The sequence below is a fragment of the Emiliania huxleyi genome, assembly GCF_000372725.1.
Source record: "Emiliania huxleyi CCMP1516 chromosome Unknown EMIHUscaffold_140, whole genome shotgun sequence".
Lineage (NCBI taxonomy): Eukaryota > Haptophyta > Isochrysidales > Noelaerhabdaceae > Emiliania > Emiliania huxleyi.
Window position 1 is genome coordinate 101477 of NW_005201191.1, and position 21764 is coordinate 123240.

Consider the following 21764-nt stretch of genomic DNA (forward strand, 5'->3'; position numbering starts at 1 on the left):
GAGAAAAGTGAGAGAACAGAAGAAGCGAGAGGAAAAATAAGACAACAAGACTGCGGCCGGAGGAGGAAGAGAAAAGCAAGCGGGAAGGAGAGAGGTAACATGAGAGAACAAGAGGAGTAGAGAGGAGGAAAAAGAAAGAGAGAAGGGTGAGGGGGAGAGGAAGACAGAGGAAAAGGGGAGGAGAGCGCAAGTACATGGGAGAGAAGAAAAATAAAGAGAGGAGAGTGATAGCCCGACACGCCCAACCTCGCTTCGGCAGGCGAACACAGCGGCGCCCCGACCGAGCGGCGAACGCGGCCCTCGAGGGCGGTCCCTCCGAGGGGGGCCGAGGGCGAATCCCTCTGTCACACGGCTGACAGACGCACGACTGTCACACGGCTGACATGATCCGAGGTTGGGAAGCGGCCCGTCGGCACGGGACCCACTCCCCCCTTCCCCCCGCCTACGGCAGGAACCACTCTCCCGCCTCCGGCGGGAGCCGCCACGGCCGGCCAAGACGGCCTCCTCCACGGCCTCGACGGCGCCGCTCTCGGAGGCGCGCCTCGCCTGGCCCTCCGTCCATACCCACGACTGTCACACGGCTGGCACGATCCGTGGCGAAGGAGCGGCCCGTCGACACGGGACCCACTCCTCCCTCCTACCCCGCCACGGGCAGGAGCCCGCGCGGCCGAGGCGAGCCAGGCTGCTCGCCTCGACATGGCTCGGGCCAGCGCCATCGTGGCCGCCGCCATCGCCATCGTCCCGTTTTCCACCTACCGTCTCACGACTCGCCCACCGACACGCTGCTCGCGCGTCGTCGTGTGTGGCGTCGAGCGGGCGCCCTCGCCGGCCGCCACGCTCCCCCCTAGCGCTGCCTCGCAGGCAGCGCCGAGCCTCGCGGGCACGTAGCCCCGCTCGGCGCTCTCGGCACGGCCTCCGCCGTCGCCGCGACTCGTACCGTCCGTTAGGCAGCGCCAGCCAACGCGCAGGCGCTGCCCTCGCGCCCTCGGCACGGCGGCTCGACGCCCCTCCGCCGGGCCTCGGGCACGCGAACGCAGCCTCGCGGCTGCGGCGGCGGCAGCCAAGCTGCTCGCTTCGACATGGCTCGGGCCGGCGCCATCGTGGCCGCCGCCATCGCCATCGTCCCGTCTTTCCCCTACCGTCTCACGACTCGCCCACCGACACGCCGCTCGCGCGTCGTCGTGTGTGGCGTCGAGCGGGCGCCCTCGCCGGCCGCCACGCTCCCCCCCTAGCGCTGCCTCGCAAGCAGCGCCGAGCCTCGCGGGCACGTCTCCCTGCTCGGCGCTCTCGGCACGGCCTCCGCCGTCGCCTCGACTCGTACCGTCAGTAAGGCAGGGCCAGCCAACGCGCAGGCGCTGCCCTCGCGCCCTCGGCACGACGGCTCGACGCCCCTCCGCCGGGCCTCGGGCACGCGAACACAGCCTCGCGGCCGCGGCGGCGGCAGCCAAGCTGCTCGCCTCGACATGGCTCGGGCCGGCGCCAACGTGGCCGCCGCCATCGCCGTCTTTCCGCCTTCGCACCGTCTCACGATTCGCCCACCGACACGCTGCTCGCGCGTCGTCGTGTGTGGCGTCGAGCGGGCGCCCTCGCCGGCCGCCACGCTCCCCCCTAGCGCTGCCTCGCAAGCAGCGCCGAGCCTCGCGGGCACGTAGCCCCGCTCGGCGCTCTCGGCACGGCCTCCGCCGTCGCCTCGACTCGTACCGTCAATTAGGCAGCGCCAGCCAACGCGCAGGCGCTGCCTTCGCGCCCTCGGCACGGCGGCTCGACGCCCCTCCGCCGGGCATCGGGCACGTGAACGCGGCCTCGCGGCTGCGGCGGCGGCAGCCAAGCTGCTCGCCTCGACATGGCTCGGGCCGGCGCCAACGTGGCCGCCGCCATCGCCATCGTCCCGCCTTTCTCCTACCGTCTCACGATTCGCCCACCGACACGCTGCTCGCGCGTCGTCGTGTGTGGCGTCGAGCGGGCGCCCTCGCCGGCCGCCACGCTCCCCCCTAGCGCTGCCTCGCAGGCAGCGCCGCGCCTCGCGGGCGCGTAGCCCCGCTCGGCGCCCTCAGCACGGCCTCCGCCGTCGCCTCGACTCGTACCGTCTGTTAGGCAGAGCCAGCCAACGCGCAGGCGCTGCCCTCGCGCCCTCGGCACGGCGGCTCGACGCCGCCCCTGCCGGGCCTCGGGCACGCGAGCGCAGCCTCGCGGCTGCGGCGGCGGCAGCCAAGCTGCTCGCCTCGACATGGCTCGGGCCAGCACCAGCGTGGCCGCCGCCATCGCCACCGTTCCGTATTTCGCACCGTCTCACGACTCGCCCGCCGACACGCTGCTCGCGCGTCGTCGTGTGTTGCGCCGAGCGGGCGCCCTCGCCGGCCGCCACGCTCCCCCCTAGCGCTGCCTCGCAGGCAGCGCCGAGCCTCGCGGGCGCGTAGCCCCGCTCGGCGCTCTCGGCACGGCCTCCGCCGTCGCCTCGACTCGTACCGTCTGTTAGGCAGAGCCAGCCAACGCGCAGGCGCTGCCCTCGCGCCCTCGGCACGGCGGCTCGACGCCGCCCCTGCCGGGCCTCGGGCACGCGAACGCGGCCTCGCGGCTGCGGCGGCGGCAGCCAAGCTGCTCGCCTCGACATGGCTCGGGCCAGCACCAGCGTGGCCGCCGCCATCGCCACCGTTCCGTATTTCGCACCGTCTCACGACTCGCCCACCGACACGCTGCTCGCGCGTCGTCGTGCGTGGCGTCGAGCGGGCGCCCTCGCCGGCCGCCACGCTCCCCCCTAGCGCTGCCTCGCAGGCAGCGCCGAGCCTCGCGGGCACGTAGCCCCGCTCGGCGCTCTCGGCACGGCTTCCGCCGTCGCCTCGACTCGTACTGTCAGCTAGGCAGAGCCAGCCAACGCGCAGGCGCTGCCTTCGCGCCCTCGGCACGGCGGCTCGACGCCCCTCCGCCGGGCCTCGGGCACGTGAACGCAGCCTCGCGGCTGCGGCGGCGGCAGCCAAGCTGCTCGCCTCGACATGGCTCGGGCCAGCGCCATCGTGGCCGCCGCCATCGCCATCGTCCCGCCTTTCTCCTACCGTCTCACGATTCGCCCGCCGACACGCTGCTCGCGCGTCGTCGTGTGTGGCGTCGAGCGGGCGCCCTCGCCGGCCGCCACGCTCCCCCCTAGCGCTGCCTCGCAGGCAGCGCCGAGCCTCGCGGGCACGTAGCCCCGCTCGGCGCTCTCGGCACGGCTTCCGCCGTCGCCTCGACTCGTACCGTCAGCTAGGCAGAGCCAGCCAACGCGCAGGCGCTGCCTTCGCGCCCTCGGCACGGCGGCTCGACGCCCCTCCGCCGGGCTTCGGGCACGTGAACGCAGCCTCGCGGCCGCGGCGGCGGCAGCCAAGCTGCTCGCCTCGACATGGCTCGGGCCAGCGCCATCGTGGCCGCCGCCATCGCCATCGTCCCGCCTTTCTCCTACCGTCTCACGATTCGCCCGCCGACACGCTGCTCGCGCGTCGTCGTGTGTGGCGTCGAGCGGGCGCCCTCGCCGGCCGCCACGCTCCCCCCTAGCGCTGCCTCGCAGGCAGCGCCGCGCCTCGCGGGCACGTAGCCCCGCTCGGCGCTCTCGGCACGGCCTCCGCCGTCGCCTCGACTCGTACCGTCAGCTAGGCAGAGCCAGCCAACGCGCAGGCGCTGCCTTCGCGCCCTCGGCACGGCGGCTCGACGCCCCTCCGCCGGGCTTCGGGCACGTGAACGCAGCCTCGCGGCCGCGGCGGCGGCAGCCAGGCTGCTCGCCTCGACATGGCTCGGGCCGGCGCCATCGTGGCCGCCGCCATCGCCATCGTTCCGTCTTTCTCCTACCGTCTCACGACTCGCCCACCGACACGCTGCTCGCGCGTCGTCGTGTGTGGCGTCGAGCGGGCGCCCTCGCCAGCCGCCATGCTCCCCCGTAGCGCTGCCTCGCAGGCAGCGCCGAGCCTCGCGGGCACGTAGCCCCGTTCGGCGCTCTCAGCACGGCCTCCGCCGTCGCCTCGACTCGTAGCGTCAATTAGGCAGCGCCAGCCAACGCGCAGGCGCTGCCGTCGCGCCCTCGGCACGGCGGCTCGACGCCCCTCCGCCGGGCCTCGGGCACGTGAACGCGGCCTCGCGGCCGCGGCGGCGGCAGCCAAGCTGCTCGCCTCGACATGGCTCGGGCCGGCACCAGCGTGGCCGCCGCCATCCGCCATCGTCCCGTTTTCCACCTGCCGTCTCACGATTCGCCCGCCGACACGCTGCTCGCGCGTCGTCGTGTGTGGCGTCGAGCGGGCGCCCTCGCCGGCCGCCACGCTCCCCCCTAGCGCTGCCTCGCAGGCAGCGCCGAGCCTCGCGGGCACGTCTCCCTGCTCGGCGCTCTCGGCACGGCCTCCGCCGTCGCCGCGACTCGTACCGTCCGTTAGGCAGAGCCAGCCAACGCGCAGGCGCTGCCTTCGCGCCCTCGGCACGGCGGCTCGACGCCCCTGCCGGGCCTCGGGCACGCGAACGCAGCCTCGCGGCTGCGGCGGCGGCAGCCAAGCTGCTCGCCTCGACATGGCTCGGGCCGGCGCCATCGTGGCCGCCGCCATCGCCATCGTCCCGTTTTCCACCTACCGTCTCACGATTCGCCCACCGACACGCTGCTCGCGCGTCGTCGTGTGTGGCGTCGAGCGGGCGCCCTCGCCGGCCGCCACGCTCCCCCCTAGCGCTGCCTCGCAAGCAGCGCCGAGCCTCGCGGGCACGTAGCCCCGCTCCGCTCGGCGCTCTCGGCACGGCCTCCGCCGTCGCCTCGACTCGTACCGTCAATTAGGCAGCGCCAGCCAACGCGCAGGCGCTGCCCTCGTGCCCTCGGCACGGCGGCTCGACGCCCCTCCGCCGGGCCCCGGGCACGCGAACGCAGCCTCGCGGCTGCGGCGGCGGCAGCCAGGCTGCTCGTGTCGACATGGCTCGGGCCGGCGCCAACGTGGCCGCCGCCATCGCCATCGTTCCGTCTTTCGCACCGTCTCACGATTCGCCCACCGACACGCTGCTCGCGCGTCGTCGTGCGTGGCGCCGAGCGGGCGCCCTCGCCGGCCGCCACGCTCCCCCCTAGCGCTGCCTCGCAGGCAGCGCCGCGCCTCGCGGGCACGTAGCCCCGCTCGGCGCTCTCGGCACGGCCTCCGCCGTCGCCCCGACTCGTACCGTCCGTTAGGCAGAGCCAGCCAACGCGCAGGCGCTGCCTTCGCGCCCTCGGCACGGCGGCTCGACGCCCCTGCCGGGCCTCGGGCACGCGAACGCAGCCTCGCGGCTGCGGCGGCGGCAGCCAAGCCGCTCGCCTCGACATGGCTCGGGCCGGCGCCATCGTGGCCGCCGCCATCGCCATCGTCCCGTTTTCCACCTACCGTCTCACGATTCGCCCACCGACACGCCGCTCGCGCGTCGTCGTGTGTGGCGTCGAGCGGGCGCCCTCGCCGGCCGCCACGCTCCCCCCTAGCGCTGCCTCGCAAGCAGCGCCGAGCCTCGCGGGCGCGTAGCCCCGCTCCGCTCGGCGCTCTCGGCACGGCCTCCGCCGTCGCCTCGACTCGTACCGTCAATTAGGCAGCGCCAGCCAACGCGCAGGCGCTGCCCTCGTGCCCTCGGCACGGCGGCTCGACGCCCCTCCGCCGGGCCCCGGGCACGCGAACGCAGCCTCGCGGCTGCGGCGGCGGCAGCCAGGCTGCTCGCTTCGACATGGCTCGGGCCGGTGCCAACGTGGCCGCCGCCATCGCCATCGTTCCGTCTTTCGCACCGTCTCACGATTCGCCCGCCGACACGCTGCTCGCGCGTCGTCGTGCGTGGCGTCGAGCGGGCGCCCTCGCCGGCCGCCACGCTCCCCCTAGCGCTGCCTCGCAGGCAGCGCCGAGCCTCGCGGGCATGTAGCCCCGCTCGGCGCTCTCGGCACGGCTTCCTGCTGTAGCTCCTCGCTCGCCTGCGACGCCTGTGGAGTGCGCTCGTATCGGTAGAGGAGCGGCAGTGCGAGACCCGCCGCTCCTCTACCTCACGACATGAGAAAGAAGCACGAACCTTCACCTTGTGAGACCGGCAGTGGAGAGCCCCTCCCGCCTTCCCGATCTACGGGCCGCCAGTGGCGATAACGGCCGCCGCTCGGCCTCGACGGACAACCCGAGTGAAGGCGAAACGCCATATCGCCGCGACGCCGCCGACGGCCGAGGACGAGTCCGAATGGGACCGTCACTCACTCAATTTGGGGATCCTCCACGCGCTGCGCTACGCTTCGGAGTCGCTCACCCCGGGATCGCTCCTTCCCTCGCTCCGGTGATTGGGGAAACTCTGAGCTCCCTCCGCGTACGCTACGCTCCCTTCGGAGAGAGCCCCAGAGTCTTACCGCGCTCCGGATCCTCTTTAGCCCATCTCTGAGAGTTTGAGTGACTGGCTAGAGACGACGACGACGATACAGTTCATGATAAACAAACTTTAGTTTGTGCTAGTGAACTGAGGAGAAGCGGGTCGAGCCTCGGCGCAGAGGGCAGCGCCTAGCGGGCGGGAACCCTTACCCCGCGCCCGTCGCTGCCCGCCGCTTTGTGCGCGGGACCTCCGAGCGCCACGAGGCTCATGACACAGCTCCCGACGAGCGTCGGCTCCTGCTCAGACAGGCGCCAACCTATCAGTTCTCAAAGCGACCCACCACCATCCCTCATCTACCGCCCGACCGAATCGCATTCGTCTCTTGCGAGTTCCTCTTGCTCTAAGAGGTTCCAGAGAACGGGGAAACTCTGAGCTCCCTCCGCGTACGCTACGCTCCCTTCGGAGAGAGCCCCAGAGTCTTACCGCGCTCCGGATCCTCTTTAGCCCATCTCTGAGAGTTTGAGTGACTGGCTAGAGACGACGACGACGATACAGTTCATGGGCATCGCAGCCCACAATACCGCCACAGATAGTTACGATTGCTCCGCCAGCCGCACAATCCGAGGGCATAACGGCGACAGCGGCGGCTCGTGCCCTGACCCTTGCGAAGAGTGGATCTCAATGGATTTGACTAGCCTCTCTGGTGTCTACACGGTGGACCTGGTGGCTACCTTCTTTACCGGCGCCGGCGGGCCAAACTCTCCGATCCGGTCCCCGTCGACATGGTCGTCTCATCCTCAGACTATGCGAAAACCGCTCCTGGCCGCATTGGCATCAATAGCCCACATGCCACCGGAGTAACCTTGAGCCAAGAGGTCGATGCGCGGGTCTGAATGCCCCGCTCCACCAACATCAAACCCCAAATAGACTCCTGCCCGCTGGACGTGCCCTTCGCCGTACCAAATGGGCTGCGCTAAACCGAGGTCGTTCGATGTGCAGACTCGCTCGATGAAGAGCGCACGCAGGCGCACAGCGACTGCGGGCGGGACGCGGCAAGGGTCTCTCTGAACAGATATCAAATGTGACTTGCATGTCCTAGCGTACTAGGGACCCTAGAGCCTAGTACCGTACAGTACTTTTGTCTCAAAAAAAGGTTGCCGCTTGCAGGCAAGGCGCAGAGGAGCCGCCGCGTATAGGTAAAGTATGTCTAGGAAGGGGAGTGCGCTCTCCACGTCGCACGTGAGGATTCCGCGGGGTTCTCGAGTGGACGTCATCATTCTATCGGACTTCCAAATGCCTGACATCGGCCTGTGTGTGAGACTGGTGAGCTACCGGGGTATGTATGTATCTGAGGTGAAGAACGGTCAGCTCGGACTGTGCCACCGGCGTTTGGGAGTCGGTTTGTTGGGCCGCAGCAGCGTGAACGAGGTTTTTTCCCTGCGAAGGCATGCTGCCGCGATCGCGGTGGATCGCTCGCGCATTCGGCTGTGCGGCCCCGCTGTCGACCCTGCCCCGCAGCCACAGCACCCGCGCTGCCTGCGACGGCCTGGCCTTCAGGCGGCCGCGTCGCAGGGGAGCGATTCACAAGTGGCACCCGCCCTCTGTGGAGAAGGCAGAGATGCTTCTGGCGGAGATGCACGCCATCGCAGCCTCGCTGCCAGTCGAGCACGCGGCTCGCGCTGCCGACACCTCCGCCGCCGTCGCCTCCTCTTCTGTCTCCGTCGCCTCCGATAGTGCTGCGGACCGTGCAGCCTCTGAGCTCAGTGGCGACCTTTGGCTGGCTGCGGAGGCGCTGCTGCACCGCATCGAGGAGGAGGGTGAGCCACTGCAGCCGCTGCTCCGCCGGCTGACCGCCCTCTTCCGCGAGTCGTCCCGCGCCATGGTCCTCGGCTCGACACAGCTCAAGCTCGTCGGCGCGGTCCTCGCCTCCCTCCCTGCCTCGGCCGAGCCCGCCTCGGGTGTCGATCTTCGATCCGAAAAGGGCCTCCGCAGCAGCAGCGGTGGTGGTGGTGGGTGCGAGCGGGTCGCACACCCGGAGGCCCGCGCCTGCCTGAACGCCGCCTTGCACATGATTGGCTCCGCGGGCGTGCCGCGCGTCGCAGCGGCCGCCCACGAGGCTGCCGACCACCCCGCAGCCCCATCCGCCGCCGCGCCGCGCCGGCTAGCCTCCTCCGGGCTTGCCGTAGGCGGCGCTCGCACGCGGGCTGAGGCCCGACGGGCGGACCTACCACGCACTGCTCCGCGCGCACGCGCGCGCCGGTGACGTGGCCCGGCTGAGGGCGGTGGCGGAGGAGGCGCGCAGCCGAGGCTTCGCCGTCGAGGCGGAGCCGTCGGTGGTGACGACCATGCTGAGCGGATGCGCCGCGGCACGCGACGCGGCGGAGGCGAGCGCGGTCTTCGAGGCGAGCCTCGCCGCCGGCCTGCAGCCCGACCGGATCGTCTACAACGCGCTCTCCCACGCCTACGCTGTGGGCGGCGAGGTCGAGGGCGCAATTCAGGCGAGAGAGGGGAGAGGCTGAAGATGCGCGGAGATGCGCGGAGATCTGGGGAGATTACACCGTGAGTGGCACGCCAGGCGTTTGAGCGCGGCCGCGCTCTGCCGCGGCGGGGCAGCGGCGACGCGCGAGACGCGGCCACCGCCGTCGCTATTTTGCTCGATGCGCTGATCGTCGCCGACGAGCCACGGCGTGCCATCGGCCTCTTCTCGCCGCTCTTCTAGGAACCTTCTTGGGACGTTCTACGAGCCTTCTCGTACAGGCGCGCCATCGAGCTCTTCTCGCTGCTCGCCGCGGAGGGCGACGGCGCCATGAGACACGCCGAGACGCGATGAGACACGATGAGACACGCCTCCGCCTCCGCTCGCTGCCACCGACCCGAGAGTGGGCCTGTCGACACGTCTCTTCCACACACCTCTCCTCAGGAGGCATGCCCTTGCTACTTGGTTGGACGGGCCGTCCTCGAGGCTCTTCTAGGAACCTTCTAGGGGCCTTCTAGGAGCCTTCTAGGAGCCTTCTAGGCGTCCCCGCGAGGCCAGAGCCTTACCTCGCCCTTCTCCGCGCCCACGCGGCGGCGGTGCGCTCCTGCGGCGCCGGGCCGCGCCGGCGGGCCGTGCAGGCGAGGGAGCTCGAGAGGCGAGCACACGCACCGGCGGCGGCTGGGACACCACAGAGGTACGGCACACGGCCCGGCGGCGGCTGGGACACCGCAGACTCGTCCAAGAGGCCGCTAGCGATGGAGAGGCGGTGTGCGCTGGAGCGACACAGAGGCAAGACACAGAGACACAGAGACACAAGAGACACACAGACACACAGACTCACAGACCAGAGCACCCCGCAGGCGGCGCGCGCCGCCGAGGCACACGAGGTGCTCCAGCTCGCCGCGCGCGCCGGTGTGTGTCCGACCATCGGCGCCGTCAACGGTCTGATTGCCGTGCACGCCGAGGCGGCGGATGCCGCCGGCGCGCTCGCGGCATATGAGCGTTGGTGCTGCGCGCCGATGCGACCGAACCGCGGCACACTCGACGCGCTGCTTCGCGCGTGCGTGCGAGGCCGCGCTGCCGAGCTGAGCGGGAGGGTGTGGCGGACCCTGCTCCCCGCCACCCGCCGCTGCTGGCTCCCTCCCCCCTCCTCCCATTGCCCGTGCCGCCTGCTCCTCCTCCCCGAGGCTGCTTGTACTGCCCATGTCGCTCGCTCTGCTCTCTCACCTCTGCCTCTGCCTCTGCCTCTGCCGCTGCCCTCCTTCTGCCGCGCAGGTCTGCCGACTCGCCGCCGAGCACGACCTCCCGTTTGGAGACCGGCTGCACGCGCAGCTCGTTCTCGCGCACACGGCCACGGTGGACGCCGCCGCCGGCAGCCGCCGCCGGGCGGTGATGAAGGCGGCGATCCGCCACTTCGAGGCGGGCTCGCCTTCATCTCGGCGAATCTCGGCGAATCTCGGCGAATCTCGGCGAATCTCGGCTAATCGCGGCTAATCGCGGCTAATCGCGGCTCATCGCGGCTAACCCGCCCTTTCGAGGCGGGCTCGGAGCGCGGCGTGCGGTGGAGCGGCGCGGCGTGCCGCGAGCTGCTGCGCGTCTGCGCGGAGCACGGGCACGAGGGCGACCCTTCTAGGAACCTTCTCGGAACCTTCTAGGAACCTTCTAGGCGCGGAGCACGGGCGCGAGGTCGACGTGACGCGGCTGTTTGAGCGGATGCAGGCGGGCGGCGGCGACGCGGGGCTGGCGGCGGTGACTGCGCTGATGGAGGAGTACCACCGCGACGGCAAGGTGGACGACGTTGCAATGGCGCTGTGGAGGAGGGCGGACGAGCAGCAGGGCGCGCGGCTGGGGGAGGAGGAGGAGGGGGCGGAGGACGAGGGGTGGGAGTGGTCGGCGTCAAGCGAGAGGACGTGAGCTCTTTCGACTGTCATTCAGCACACACTTGGGTTTTGCTGTGGTGTGTTTGTGTGTGTGTGTGTATGTGTGTGTGTGTGGGGGGGGGTGTCCGGCAGTCGCTTCTCTGGGGGCGCGCGGGGACCCCCGGCCTACACCGTGTGCCGCGGGCGGCGCGGGCGCCGCGGCGCAGTGACCAGTCCGGTATGTGCGGCTCCTCCGTTAAATTCGTTCCTCCGAGCTTGAGACCCCCTCGATAGGGAAAAGAAGAAACTGTCGCCGCTCGCCGGCCAGAGCCAAAAAAAATCATGCGCGGGAACGTGCACATTGATTTCTTTTTTAGGGCGGAGTAAAAAGCCGTATGCGTACGTCCTGTGATTTTGGTGAACGTCTCGCTGAGCCTGGTCCCGCTCAGAGGCGGCGGGCCCGGCTTCAAGAGGCCTCGCGACGAGTCGCCCGGTCAGAAGAGCTGGCGGCGCGCTGAGTCTTGCTGGCGTGACGAGCAAAGACGGCGCGACGAGCCGCGATGGCGCGACGAGCCGCGATGGCGCGACGAGCGCCCGCCGCCGCCGCCACGGTTGGCGCCTCAGCCGCCTCCGGGCGGTCCGTCGCCCCTGCCACCGCCGCCGAGGACAGGCGGTCCGCCGCAGTCGCCCTCACGCCGGCCAAATCCGGCAGTGCGCAACGAGCCGCCCTCATCTGGCGGCTCTGCTGCCGGTGGTCAGCTCAATGCCAAGCTACTCAACGGCCACATCTCGCATGCCAGCAACGCTGACGAGCTGCTTTCGCTCTGCGCTGCCAACAGCACGAGGTTGAATTACATCCACGCTGCGAACCTGTGGAACAAACTTGGCAAGCAGCGCATCGAGCGGCGGCACGAGGAGCAGCTGGAGCGGCTGGTGAAGCGCACGCTCGATCTCATACCGTCATGCGAAGCACGCAACCTGGCAAACATCGCTCACGGTGCGGCCAAGTGCCGGCTACCAGTGAGTGTGGTGCGCTCGCTCTACGCGGCGGTGGCGGAGGCGGCGGTGCGCGGCGGGCTGGCTGGCTTCAACCCTCAGGCCCTGGCCAACACGGTGTGGTCGTATGCGACAGCGGGTGTGGCTGCAGACGCACTGTACGCGGCGGTGGCGGAGGCGGCGGTGCGCGGCGGGCTGGCTGGCTTCAACCCGCAGGACTTGTCCAACACGGTGTGGGCGTATGCGACAGCGGGCGTGGCTGCAGACGCGCTGTACGCGGCGGTGGCGGAGGCGGCGGTGCGCGGCTGGCTGGCTGGCTTCAAACCGCAGGCCCTGTCCATCACGGTGTGGGCGTATGCGACAGCGGGCGTGGCTGCAGACGCTCTGTACGCGGCGGTGGCGAAGGCGGCGGTGCGCGGCGGGCTGGCTGGCTTCAACCCTCAGAACCTGGCCAACACGGTGTGGGCGTATGCGACAGCGGGCGTGGCTGCAGACGCTCTGTACGCAGCGGTGGCGGAGGCGGCGGTGCGCAGCGGGCTGGCTGGCTCAACCCTCAGAACCTGGCCATGACGGTGTGGGCATATGCGACGGCGGGCGTGGCTGCAGACGCGCTGTACGCGGCGGTGGCGGAGGCGGCGGTGCGCAGCGGGCTGGCTGGCTTCAACCCGCAGGCCCTGGCCATGACGGTGTGGGCGTATGCGACAGCGGGCGTGGCTGCAGACGCGCTGTACGCGGCGGTGGCGGAGGCGGCGGTGCGCAGCGGGCTGGCTGGCTTCAACCCGCAGGCCCTGGCCAACACGGTGTGGTCGTATGCGACAGCGGGTGTGGCTGCAGACGCGCTGTACGCGGCGGTGGCGGAGGCGGCGGTGCGCAGCGGGCTGGCTGGCTTCAACGCTCAGAACCTGGCCAACATGGTGTGGGCGTATGCGACAGCGGGCGTGGCTGCAGACGCGCTGTACGCGGCGGTGGCGGAGGCGGCGGTGCGCGGCTGGCTGGCTGGCTTCAAACCGCAGGCCCTGTCCATCACGGTGTGGGCGTATGCGACAGCGGGCGTGGCTGCAGACGCTCTGTACGCGGCGGTGGCGAAGGCGGCGGTGCGCGGCGGGCTGGCTGGCTTCAACCCTCAGAACCTGGCCAACACGGTGTGGGCGTATGCGACAGCGGGCGTGGCTGCAGACGCTCTGTACGCAGCGGTGGCGGAGGCGGCGGTGCGCAGCGGGCTGGCTGGCTTCAACGCTCAGAACCTGGCCATGACGGTGTGGGCGTATGCGACAGCGGGCGTGGCTGCAGACGCTCTGTACGCGGCGGTGGCGGAGGCGGCGGTGCGCAGCGGGCTGGCTGGCTTCAACCCTCAGAACCTGGCCATGACGGTGTGGGCATATGCGACGGCGGGCGTGGCTGCAGATGCGCTGTACGCGGCGGTGGCGGAGGCGGCGGTGCGCGGCGGGCTGGCTGGCTTCAACCCGCAGGCCCTGGCCATGACGGTGTGGGCGTATGCGACAGCGGGCGTGGCTGCAGACGCACTGTACGCGGCGGTGGCGGAGGCGGCGGTGCGCGGCGGGCTGGCTGGCTTCAAACCGCAGGCCCTGGCCAACACGGTGTGGTCGTATGCGACAGCGGGTGTGGCTGCAGACGCGCTGTACGCGGCGGTGGCGGAGGCGGCGGTGCGCAGCGGGCTGGCTGGCTTCAACGCTCAGAACCTGGCCAACATGGTGTGGGCGTATGCGACGGCGGGCCACTACCACCAGGTGCTACTAGCCGATTGCTCGCGCGTTATCAGCGACTCGCTCGCGCAGAATCCGTCGAGGTGGAGCGAGAACGACCGCTCTCAGCTGCACCAGTGGCAGCTCTGGCTCTTCCTGGAACGCGGCGCAGAAGAGCAGCAGCATCTCCTCTCGGACTCCCAGCGCCTGCTTTTTCGCGAGGCCATGCAGATGAACGTAGCTCGCCCCTCTGGTTTGCAGCGTTCGGTCTCGGATGCCCTTAGCGCCGTCCGGTCCGGCTTCGAGGAAGAGCATCTTGAGCCGCGCACCGGCTACTCGCTCGATCTGGCGCTGCCCTCGTCACGCATCGCGATCGAGGTGGACGGCCCGTCTCACTTCCTGCTGCCTGACAGCCAAGGCGTGCGCGCGCCCAACGGCCCAACGAAGCTCAAGCGGCGCCTCCTCGCCGCGGCTGGCTGGAGGGTGATCAGCGTTCCATTCTATGAGTGGGACGGCTTGAACACAGCCAATGAGCGTCAAGCCTACTTGGAGCGAGCGGTCGGCTCGCTCGATGCGGCAGCGCCACAGGCACCACCGGAAGGATGTACCTCGCTCCCCAGCTGCAGCAGCCCCTCGCTCCCCAGCCCGGTCCAGCAGCCTGAACGCTAGTCGCGGTGTGAGAGGACCGTTGTTCGCGCATACGGCTTTTTGTGGACAGTGGAGCCCCCGCTCGCACGATGTCGCAAGGCGCCCGCAACGGTCTCGACACTCGAGCGCGAATGCGGAATGGTCATTCCGCTGGCATATCTTGCGAACGGATCGAAGCGCAAAAAGGACAGTCTTTGAGGGGGCGGCGTGAAATGCCAGAATTACAAAATGTGTGTCCACGCACCCGACAAACACAACACCGAAGTCTCTTGTATGATCACACCTCGGCCAAATTTTGTGGCGCCACGCCTGCACCCTCGCCCGCTGACCACCCGCGCCCCCCACACTACGCTGTCCCGGCCAGCAAGACCCCCGCAGTCTCTGGCAGCGTGGCCGCGAGCACTGCGCCAAGCAGATTGGCGACGGCGACGCCCGACGCGATGACGGCCATCGGCCGGTCCGCGTAGACCCAGCTGGCGGCAGGCACAGAACCGAGCAGGAAGCACAGCCGCGCGATGGACGCGCCGAGCCCGCGGCTCTCCGTCGGGTACAGCTCGGGGCCGGCGATGCACATCGCCGAGTTCGCGCCTATGGCACCGCGGCTCACACGCCTCGCAATCCTGTCACGCTCACGCCAGCGGTGCGGCTGCGCCGAGGGCGCGCCGGTGACGCACGAGCGGGCAAGCATGTTCGAAAGGAGCACGCCGGTGGAGCCGGCGGCGAGCGGCGCGCCGGCGAGGAGGGAGACACCCGCGAAGGCCATGCTCACGACTTGCACGCCGCGGCGGCCGCCGAGCAAGCCGAGGGGGCCGCGAGGCGTGTCGACGGCCATCTGCACGAGCAGCGTGCCTGTTCTTGAGTCCTCGCAAGTATGACATGGCATCGTGAGCTGTCGACGGCCGGCTGCACGAGCAGCGTGCCGGGCAGCTCCATCGAGCAGATCAGCGCCTGCTGCGCGTAGTCGAAGCTGCACTCGTTGGCGGAGCTGCGCGTCGCGAGCGCGTTCATCAGAAAGACGCCCGACCAACCGAACCCGCCGACCAAGTTGCAGAGCCAGTGGTTGAGCGTCTGGCGCCGCACGCCGCAGAGCGAGGACGAGGTGAGCACACCGCCGCCGGTGGTGTGCGGCCTCTTGACCTGCGAATGAATATTGTTGATTAAAGCTGTCGATCAAGCTGTTAATTAGCCATAGGCCTCGCGACCTGCTCGCCGACAAACGTCTTGATTGCGGCGCGCGAGAGTCGCGTGTCCTTGCTAATCGGCACCACGCGCTGCGACGTCCACTCCACCGGCGTCGGCGCGCCCTCCAGGCTCCGGCTGCCCACCCCGTCGGCAGAGGAGCCACCTGCAGCCCGGCTCTCCGTGCCGATCTGCTCGGCGCTCAGCGGCGTCACGCGCGGCGCCACGGCGGCGGGTCTGGTGCCGGCCCCGGCCCGTCCCTCTTCCACCGGCAGCAGCGGCTCGCTCAGGTCGCCCGCCGCCGCCGCCGCCGCCGCGCCGCCACTGCCTTTGCCGCCGCCGCCGCTCTCGGCGTCGGCGCCGCCGTCGGCGGGCGTGCAAGCCGACGGCTCGGCAAACGGCGTGTACGCGCGGGGTCCGCCCCGCCCGCCGCCGTTGCCACCTTTGGTCGGGCTGTGGCGCGGCGCCGTGGCGGAGCGGAGCAAGTGGAGGTTGGCCTCGCTCGAGCCGGAGCCGGAGCCCGAGAGGCGCGCGGCGGCGGTGGCGGCAGCCGGCTTCTTGTGGCGCGGCGCGAGCAGCTTTTTGAGGTGGTGTAGCGCGCCTCCGCGGTTGACGCTGTCCATGTGGCGGAGCACCCGTTTCGCCTTTGAGCGGCGGCCATGGGCGAGCAGCCAGGAGGGGGACTCGGTCACGCAAGGCAGCACGCACGCCGCGAGCACCACGGGCATGCTCGTCACCAGCACGAGCCGGCGCCACGGCACAGGCAGAGGGTGTCCACCCTTGCCTCCGCCTGCGTCCGCCTCGTCGTCCTCGGCGGTGACGGAGAGGACAACCCACGCGAGCAAGACGGTGAGCAGGGTACCACTGGCCCACGCCCACGCGACCGAGTTGAGTGTGCGGCCGCGCGCCGCCGACGGAGAGAGTTCGGCGAGTAACTCGAAGGGGCAGGTGGCGCCGCTCAAGCCGACGCCCACGAGCGCCTGCAGCAGGACGAGGGTGCCGAAGGTGGGCGCCGCTGTCGACGCGAGCCCACCGACACTCATGATACAGATGGCGAGCAGCGTGGCCGTGCGCCGCCCAAAGGCATCGGCGCATGCGCCGAAAAGCGGCGTGGTGATGCACGAAGCGCCAAACGACGCAGAAGCAATCAAAGCAGCGGCGTCGGGGTCAACGCCAAACGCAGCGCCGGCGCACGGCGGCAGAAAGGCGAGCAGGTTCGTCTGGATCGACTGTGCCACGACAAAGAGGCTGATGGCGGTGACAGTCCAAAAGTGGAAGGAGCCGCAGCCGATGGCGTCGAGAGCGGCATCCACGTCGAGGACCGAGGTGCTCTGCAAGTGCTTTGGAGGGGTGGGAGCCGAGGCGGCGCTCGTGCTAGCCTTGTCCGGCATACACGCTATACGCGTGCACCACCGCTCCGAGAGCGTCGCGACTCAACGATCCAGCCCCACCCCGAAAAATCCAAAGCCCAAGACGAGCCAGGGACGATAGAGAGGCCGCGAGTGCGGGCACGATTCGCCGACCAGGGAGAGCGGACTCGACCTCTCTGGGAGGGGAGGCGACACGACCCAATGCCACCGCCCTCGCCCGGGGAAACTTCAGCAGGGCATTCGACGCTCTCGGAGGCGGCAGTACTTGTAGTATAGTAGGGTGAGAATTATGAAAAACGCCGGAATTCGGACGAGTACTCTCGCCTGCACAAATTCGATAAGTGGGACAAGGAGGGATGCGTCCAGGATGCACGTCCTGCAGTTTGAGGTGTGCTTTCGTTCCCTCTCCTCGGTGACCAAACGACGAGCTGGAGAGCTGGCGACCGAACGCGACCCGAGGGTGGCTGGCGGCGATGGACGACCGAGCGGAGACGCAACGAATCGAGGAGCGGCTCCCGCAGGGAACCGACGAGTGGCTCGCGAGACCTCGGCTGTCGACGACTTCGCGAGGAACGATCACGCCGGTGGCAATACTGCAGCCGCTGTCCGCGCCGGTCGGCGACGTGGTGATGTACACCGGGCCGTTGCAGCCGATGGGGCAGCTCCACGGGATCGGCAGGGAGTTCGGTGTCGGGACACAACCGTTGCCTGCATGCGTTGTTCGGGAGGCCGGCGAAGGCGCGATCACAGAAGATGAGCGCAGAGGCGACGTCGGGCCGACGCGAGCAAACAAGACGAGGCGGATGGATCGGCGCCTCACTCACTGGCAGTGCATCTACTGCCGGCGCGAGACGCGGAACGATGCACGGGCGACGAGGTGCTGGAACTGCGATGGCGAGAAGGAGCAGCTGCGTGACGCGGACAGTGAGGGGCGCGAGGCGGCGCGCCGCGGGCAACGTGCGAAGGAGTACGCTGGCAGATCCTATGCTGGCAGATCATATGCACTGGGAGACGCAGCAGCTCGAGCAGTACACGGGGGCGGCTTCTTACCTGCGAAAGGAGGAATGCATGCTCGGGGTGATGGAGTCGTACTACGTCGTGCAGACGGGCGCTCGGGTGAGCGTGTTTGATGAGGTTAAGCGGTCCCTCATGACGGGAGCGGACGTTGCTCATTTCTTTAACGCGATCGGGCGCAAGGCGGCGGTGGGCGTGCCGGGCGAGACTACCTTTCCCATGGGCGGCTACTTCAACGAGTTCCGGCGCGAGGGCATGACCGTCGATCTCGTGCGAGAGCTGCGTACCGCGGTCAAGTTCGCAATCGTTGCGGCCGGCGGCGACGTGACGGCGATCACGAAGAACGCGAGGACTTTCAGCGAGTGGTACAGCCATCTCATGTTGCTCATGGGACGTGAGTTGGCCTCCTTTTCAATCAAAAACAGCGCCTTCAGCACAACTATTTCGAGGTCTCGCGGATAGGGTGCCCACAGGACCCAAAAGAAAAGAGCTTTCGCCTCAAAAAGGGACGCACGAGGCAAATCTGATGTTGGAGTGTTCCAATAGGAGCGAGGCCTCTTCCGTTGGGGGACCGAGTTCATAGGAAACGAGGGTTTCCCATTGTGACCCGCTCGAGCCAGTCGGAGGTGAAGCGGAGGCGAGACCTCGACCAAAGAAGAGACATCAGAAACGGCTACAGCGGCCGTCAGGCGACGCTCGGCTGGCGAATAAAAGAGCGAATCAGGGAGAACCGGAGCCCCGGGAAATCGCGCGGAGGAACCCTGAGACGGGATGCTGAGTGAGGACCTGTGTACGTGAGTGGTGTACAGTGTCATGTCTACTAGCTCCGAGTAGAGGGGGCGTTCTGAAGTTAAGGGGAAACCCGGTACACGGAACCAACCCTCGGAGACCTGTGTTTACTTTAAGGCCCTTTCCCTGCGAACGCGCACCCCCGGGGCTAGGGCTCTCTTGCCCGCAACCCGATGCCAATCATCCGGCCCGCTGGGTGCGCTTCTTAGCCCCCCGGCCCTGGATGTGCGGTTGATGACTGCACTCCAAGTGCTCCAAGTGCCCCAAGATGTGAGGTTGCCGACTGCACTCCAAGTGCTCCAAGTTGAGTTGAGGGTGCTCCAAGTGCACCTGCAAGTGGCTGGCCTAATCCACCAGCCCGACGCGCACTACAGTTACCCTCCGCGACACACCTCTCACAGCAGACTACTGGCACACCTCAGCTCCACCACCGCCTGTGTACCTGCTTCTTCAAGTTTTTCTCGATAGTCTTGAGGTTGGCGCATGCCTCCTCAGCCGAGACCTCTGCAGTCGCTTGCAGTGCGTAGTGTGCCGTGCCGCTCATGCCTTTGGCGGCCGCGATGCAGCCGCAAAGCTTGTCGACGACCACGCTGGCCACTGTGGCGCTGAAGCTCGCCCCTTGCTCCTCCACGAGCCTCCTCAGGCGGCCTTCGTCTAGCGCGTACCGCGCCACCTCGCGCCGCACCTGCGATTCGAGGCTCAGCTTATAGTGTATAGAGCGTAAAATAAAAGCTCCCCAATCCGCTGAACACTGGATTCAAGTCGACACACAAAAACGGAACGCATCATGGCGTTTACCCGGGTACCTCTCTTTCCCCGCGCAGAAGTCGCCACTGGAGCAGGTAAGGTAAGGTAGAAGTTCTCCACACACACACAAAGCATGTGCTTTGAGGGGGAGTTCGGTGCGCCCGTTGTCATTTTGACGGCTTGTCGTGTGGCGGGCTGGCCAGAGCTCAGTCGTCGCGCGGCCTTGCCTTGCGGAGCTGCTTGAACTCTCCATGCATCTTCTGCGAGAGCTTGCGCTTGCGGCGGGTCTTGGTCGGGCAATCGTCCTCCTTGTTTGGGAAGTTGGCTGTCTCCATCGCCTCGTAGTACTTCCAGAGCGGCGACCGTTGGCGCCCGACGAGACTGTCGAGGCCCGGCTCCTCCCATTCGTAGAGCGAGTTTGGGCCGCACCAGGGGTAGCCCTTGCGTGCAGCGGAGTCCGAGCACGGCACGATGTTGAAGCCCCATTCCTTGATCTGGGGGTAGATCGCCTTCTTGTAGCCGCTCGATCCGACGACAAACCACTTGACATTGGGATCCTGGTTCGTGGTGTTGGTCAGGTTGAACGCCTGTCCGAGGATCTGCACGTTCGTTCGCGGCCACTCTGCCTCCGGGCGCTCCTCGCGCGAAATCGAGTGCATCAGGTTGAAGCGAACACCGTGCTTGAGCCCGTCCTTGATGAATGCGCGGGAGGGGCCGGGTGGTAACGCAGCACACCAGTACGAATTGGCCCACAAGAAGTTGACCTCTTTGATGGTCGATACGCAGCCATCCTCCAAGATTGGGTCGAGGAGCTTGCTCATGCCCAGCGGGTGCGTCTCTGTGATGGCGACACCTTGGCCGATGACGTTGATGGTGTACGGACCGTTGCCGCACTCACGGTTCACGTTGGACTTGTACGCGTAGTGAGTCGAATCGGGCTCGGCGGAGTGATCGGGCACGGCGGACATCAGGACGTCCGATCCAACAGGGATCATACAGGCCAACTGAATGCGGGTGGAGTGTTGGTTGCGCTGGTGGTGGGGGTGGTGGGGTGGGTGGGGGGTGGGGGGGGGGGGGGGGGAAAAGAAAGGGGGGTGGCTGAAGCCCTCATGCCGCCGGCGTACGTCCACCCCCCCTTCGGAGGTGGTCCCCCAGCAGCTGGCCCCTCGAGACTGTCGGTGCTTGGCGGGAGGAGGGGGAGAGGGAGGCCCGGTGGGAGGGGAGGGAGAGGGAGGCCGCCTTGGGCTCTTCTCTCCCTGGGCTCTTCTCCTCTCCCCACCCTGGGCTCTTCTCCCCTCTCCTGCCTGGTACTCTCGGCCTGATTACCGGAGCGTCTGCTGGAGAGCAGACGCTGGGGGGACACTCTCGCCCGGAGGCGGATGGGGATGGGGGGGCGCCGCGCCGCCGCCGCCGTGCCGCCTTCTCCCGCAGCTCCCGCTTTGACCTCCCCCAGCTGCTTCTCCTCAGCTCAACCTGTGAGCTTGCGAGGGCAACGGGGGTGGGAGTGCTCTCGGGCGGCGTGTGCGAGCGCGCGCGGCGCGCGATCTCTTTCGCGAGGGCACGGTGGGTCGGGTGAGTATCGCTCGCACAATTTCACGTTATATGAGGCGCTGCCCCTGACTGCCTTTGCAAGAACGCCAGCGGCGGTGGTTGAACCGTTCGCGGTTCGAGCCGGGAGCTTTTGGCTCCCGGTTCGAAACTCGCGTGGAGGGTTGCTTCGCGGTAGCGAACGCGGGCAACGCGAGCGCGCGCGTGCGCGTGCGCGGCTGCAAGGCGAGGCGAGGCGCAGGCGCAGGCGCAGGCGCGCAAGGCGAGGCGGGCGGCGGCGGCGCGCGATCGCTTCTTTTGCTCGGGTGAGGCGTGGCGAGCGCGTCGCGCGGTGAAGACGGCGCACGCTGAGAAGTTCTTGGTGACCCACCACGGTGGCAGCGAGCCAGAGCAAGCGACCTGCCGCATGACGGGTAGAAAAAGAATTCCGGGTCGAGTCACGGCAGGAAAGGTGGAACCGCTGGCGCTGGCCGCTGCAGAGAGTGAGGCTGTGGGTGCTCGCGCTGCATCACCTACCTGAGCTGCGTGCTCTGCTGCTCTGCTTTTGGGGCTGGCGTGCTGGCTGCTCGGTGTGTGTAGCGTGTAGCCACATGGCACAACACACGCCTCTGTACACACTGTCCCTCAGGACGCACCTTGTAAATGTTAATGGATAATGCCGCCCGGGAACAACGTGACATACCACCACGACCGGAGTTCCACAATCATCTATATCTATATCGCGGCTGGGTGTGGTGCGCGGGCACGTCGGTTGCCCCAACATCGGCGGTGCGCAACGCCCTCTGCCCGGCACCCCTTCAGTTCGCGGCTTGCCACTCGCGCAGCACCGCCGACGGCGGCCACGTGCGGCGCGGGAACGGCGCCGGCCCGCCGAGCCGGCTCTCGAGGTCTCGCAGCCCATCCAGCGAGAGCAGGAGCACCTGCAGCCGAGAGTCGCCGAGATAGGCCGAGACAGACCGAGCATCCCGAGGGGGTGGGGGCCAAGGGGTGTGCCCCAGGCGGGAGGTCTCGAGGTCTCGAGGTGGGTCTCTCCTTGGCCCCCGTCGGGAGGACAGGTGTAGTCCGTATCGCGAGCGAGAGGCGGGAGGCGCGGGAGGGGGGGGGAGGGGGGGGGCGCGGGGCCCCCCAAGGGCGAAACCCGTTT

General features: G+C 68.7%; 5 protein-coding genes across 5 annotated transcripts in view; 3 read left to right on the top strand and 2 right to left on the bottom strand.

Annotated features, from left to right (window-relative positions):
* Positions 1–7152, top strand: part of EMIHUDRAFT_227541 (hypothetical protein) — a gene marked incomplete at both ends in the record, with an annotated part of 8920 nt that extends 1768 nt beyond the window's left edge. The window contains one exon of the mRNA XM_005787617.1: positions 6962–7152. Coding sequence (XP_005787674.1) covers positions 6962–7152 — 191 coding nt within the window. The remainder of the gene's footprint in view (positions 1–6961) is intronic.
* A 586-nt stretch (positions 7153–7738) lies between these two features.
* On the top strand, positions 7739–14171 carry EMIHUDRAFT_455343 (hypothetical protein; the record flags this gene model as incomplete). The annotated part of the gene is made up of 11 exons (XM_005787618.1): positions 7739–7791; positions 7864–7951; positions 8081–8377; positions 8478–8771; positions 8867–8959; positions 9628–9864; positions 10043–10123; positions 10454–10555; positions 11311–11559; positions 13419–13929; positions 14044–14171. 11 exons carry the CDS (start codon positions 7739–7741, stop codon positions 14169–14171), a joined length of 2133 nt encoding a protein of 710 aa, XP_005787675.1.
* A 148-nt stretch (positions 14172–14319) lies between these two features.
* EMIHUDRAFT_467412 (hypothetical protein) lies at positions 14320–16543 on the bottom strand (the record flags this gene model as incomplete). The annotated part of the gene is made up of 3 exons (XM_005787619.1): positions 14320–14805; positions 14850–15110; positions 15176–16543. The coding sequence occupies 3 exons, from the start codon at positions 16541–16543 to the stop codon at positions 14320–14322; spliced, it is 2115 nt and encodes a 704-aa protein (XP_005787676.1).
* Positions 16544–16995: 452 nt separating this feature from the next.
* Positions 16996–17998, top strand: EMIHUDRAFT_110792 (hypothetical protein; the record flags this gene model as incomplete). Its single annotated transcript, XM_005787620.1, has 2 exons — positions 16996–17479; positions 17517–17998. The coding sequence occupies 2 exons, from the start codon at positions 16996–16998 to the stop codon at positions 17996–17998; spliced, it is 966 nt and encodes a 321-aa protein (XP_005787677.1).
* Positions 17999–21417: 3419 nt separating this feature from the next.
* EMIHUDRAFT_227547 (hypothetical protein) overlaps positions 21418–21764 on the bottom strand; it is a gene marked incomplete at both ends in the record, with an annotated part of 1656 nt that continues 1309 nt past the window's right edge. The window contains one exon of the mRNA XM_005787621.1: positions 21418–21540. Within this exon, the coding sequence (XP_005787678.1) occupies positions 21418–21540 (123 nt within the window). The remainder of the gene's footprint in view (positions 21541–21764) is intronic.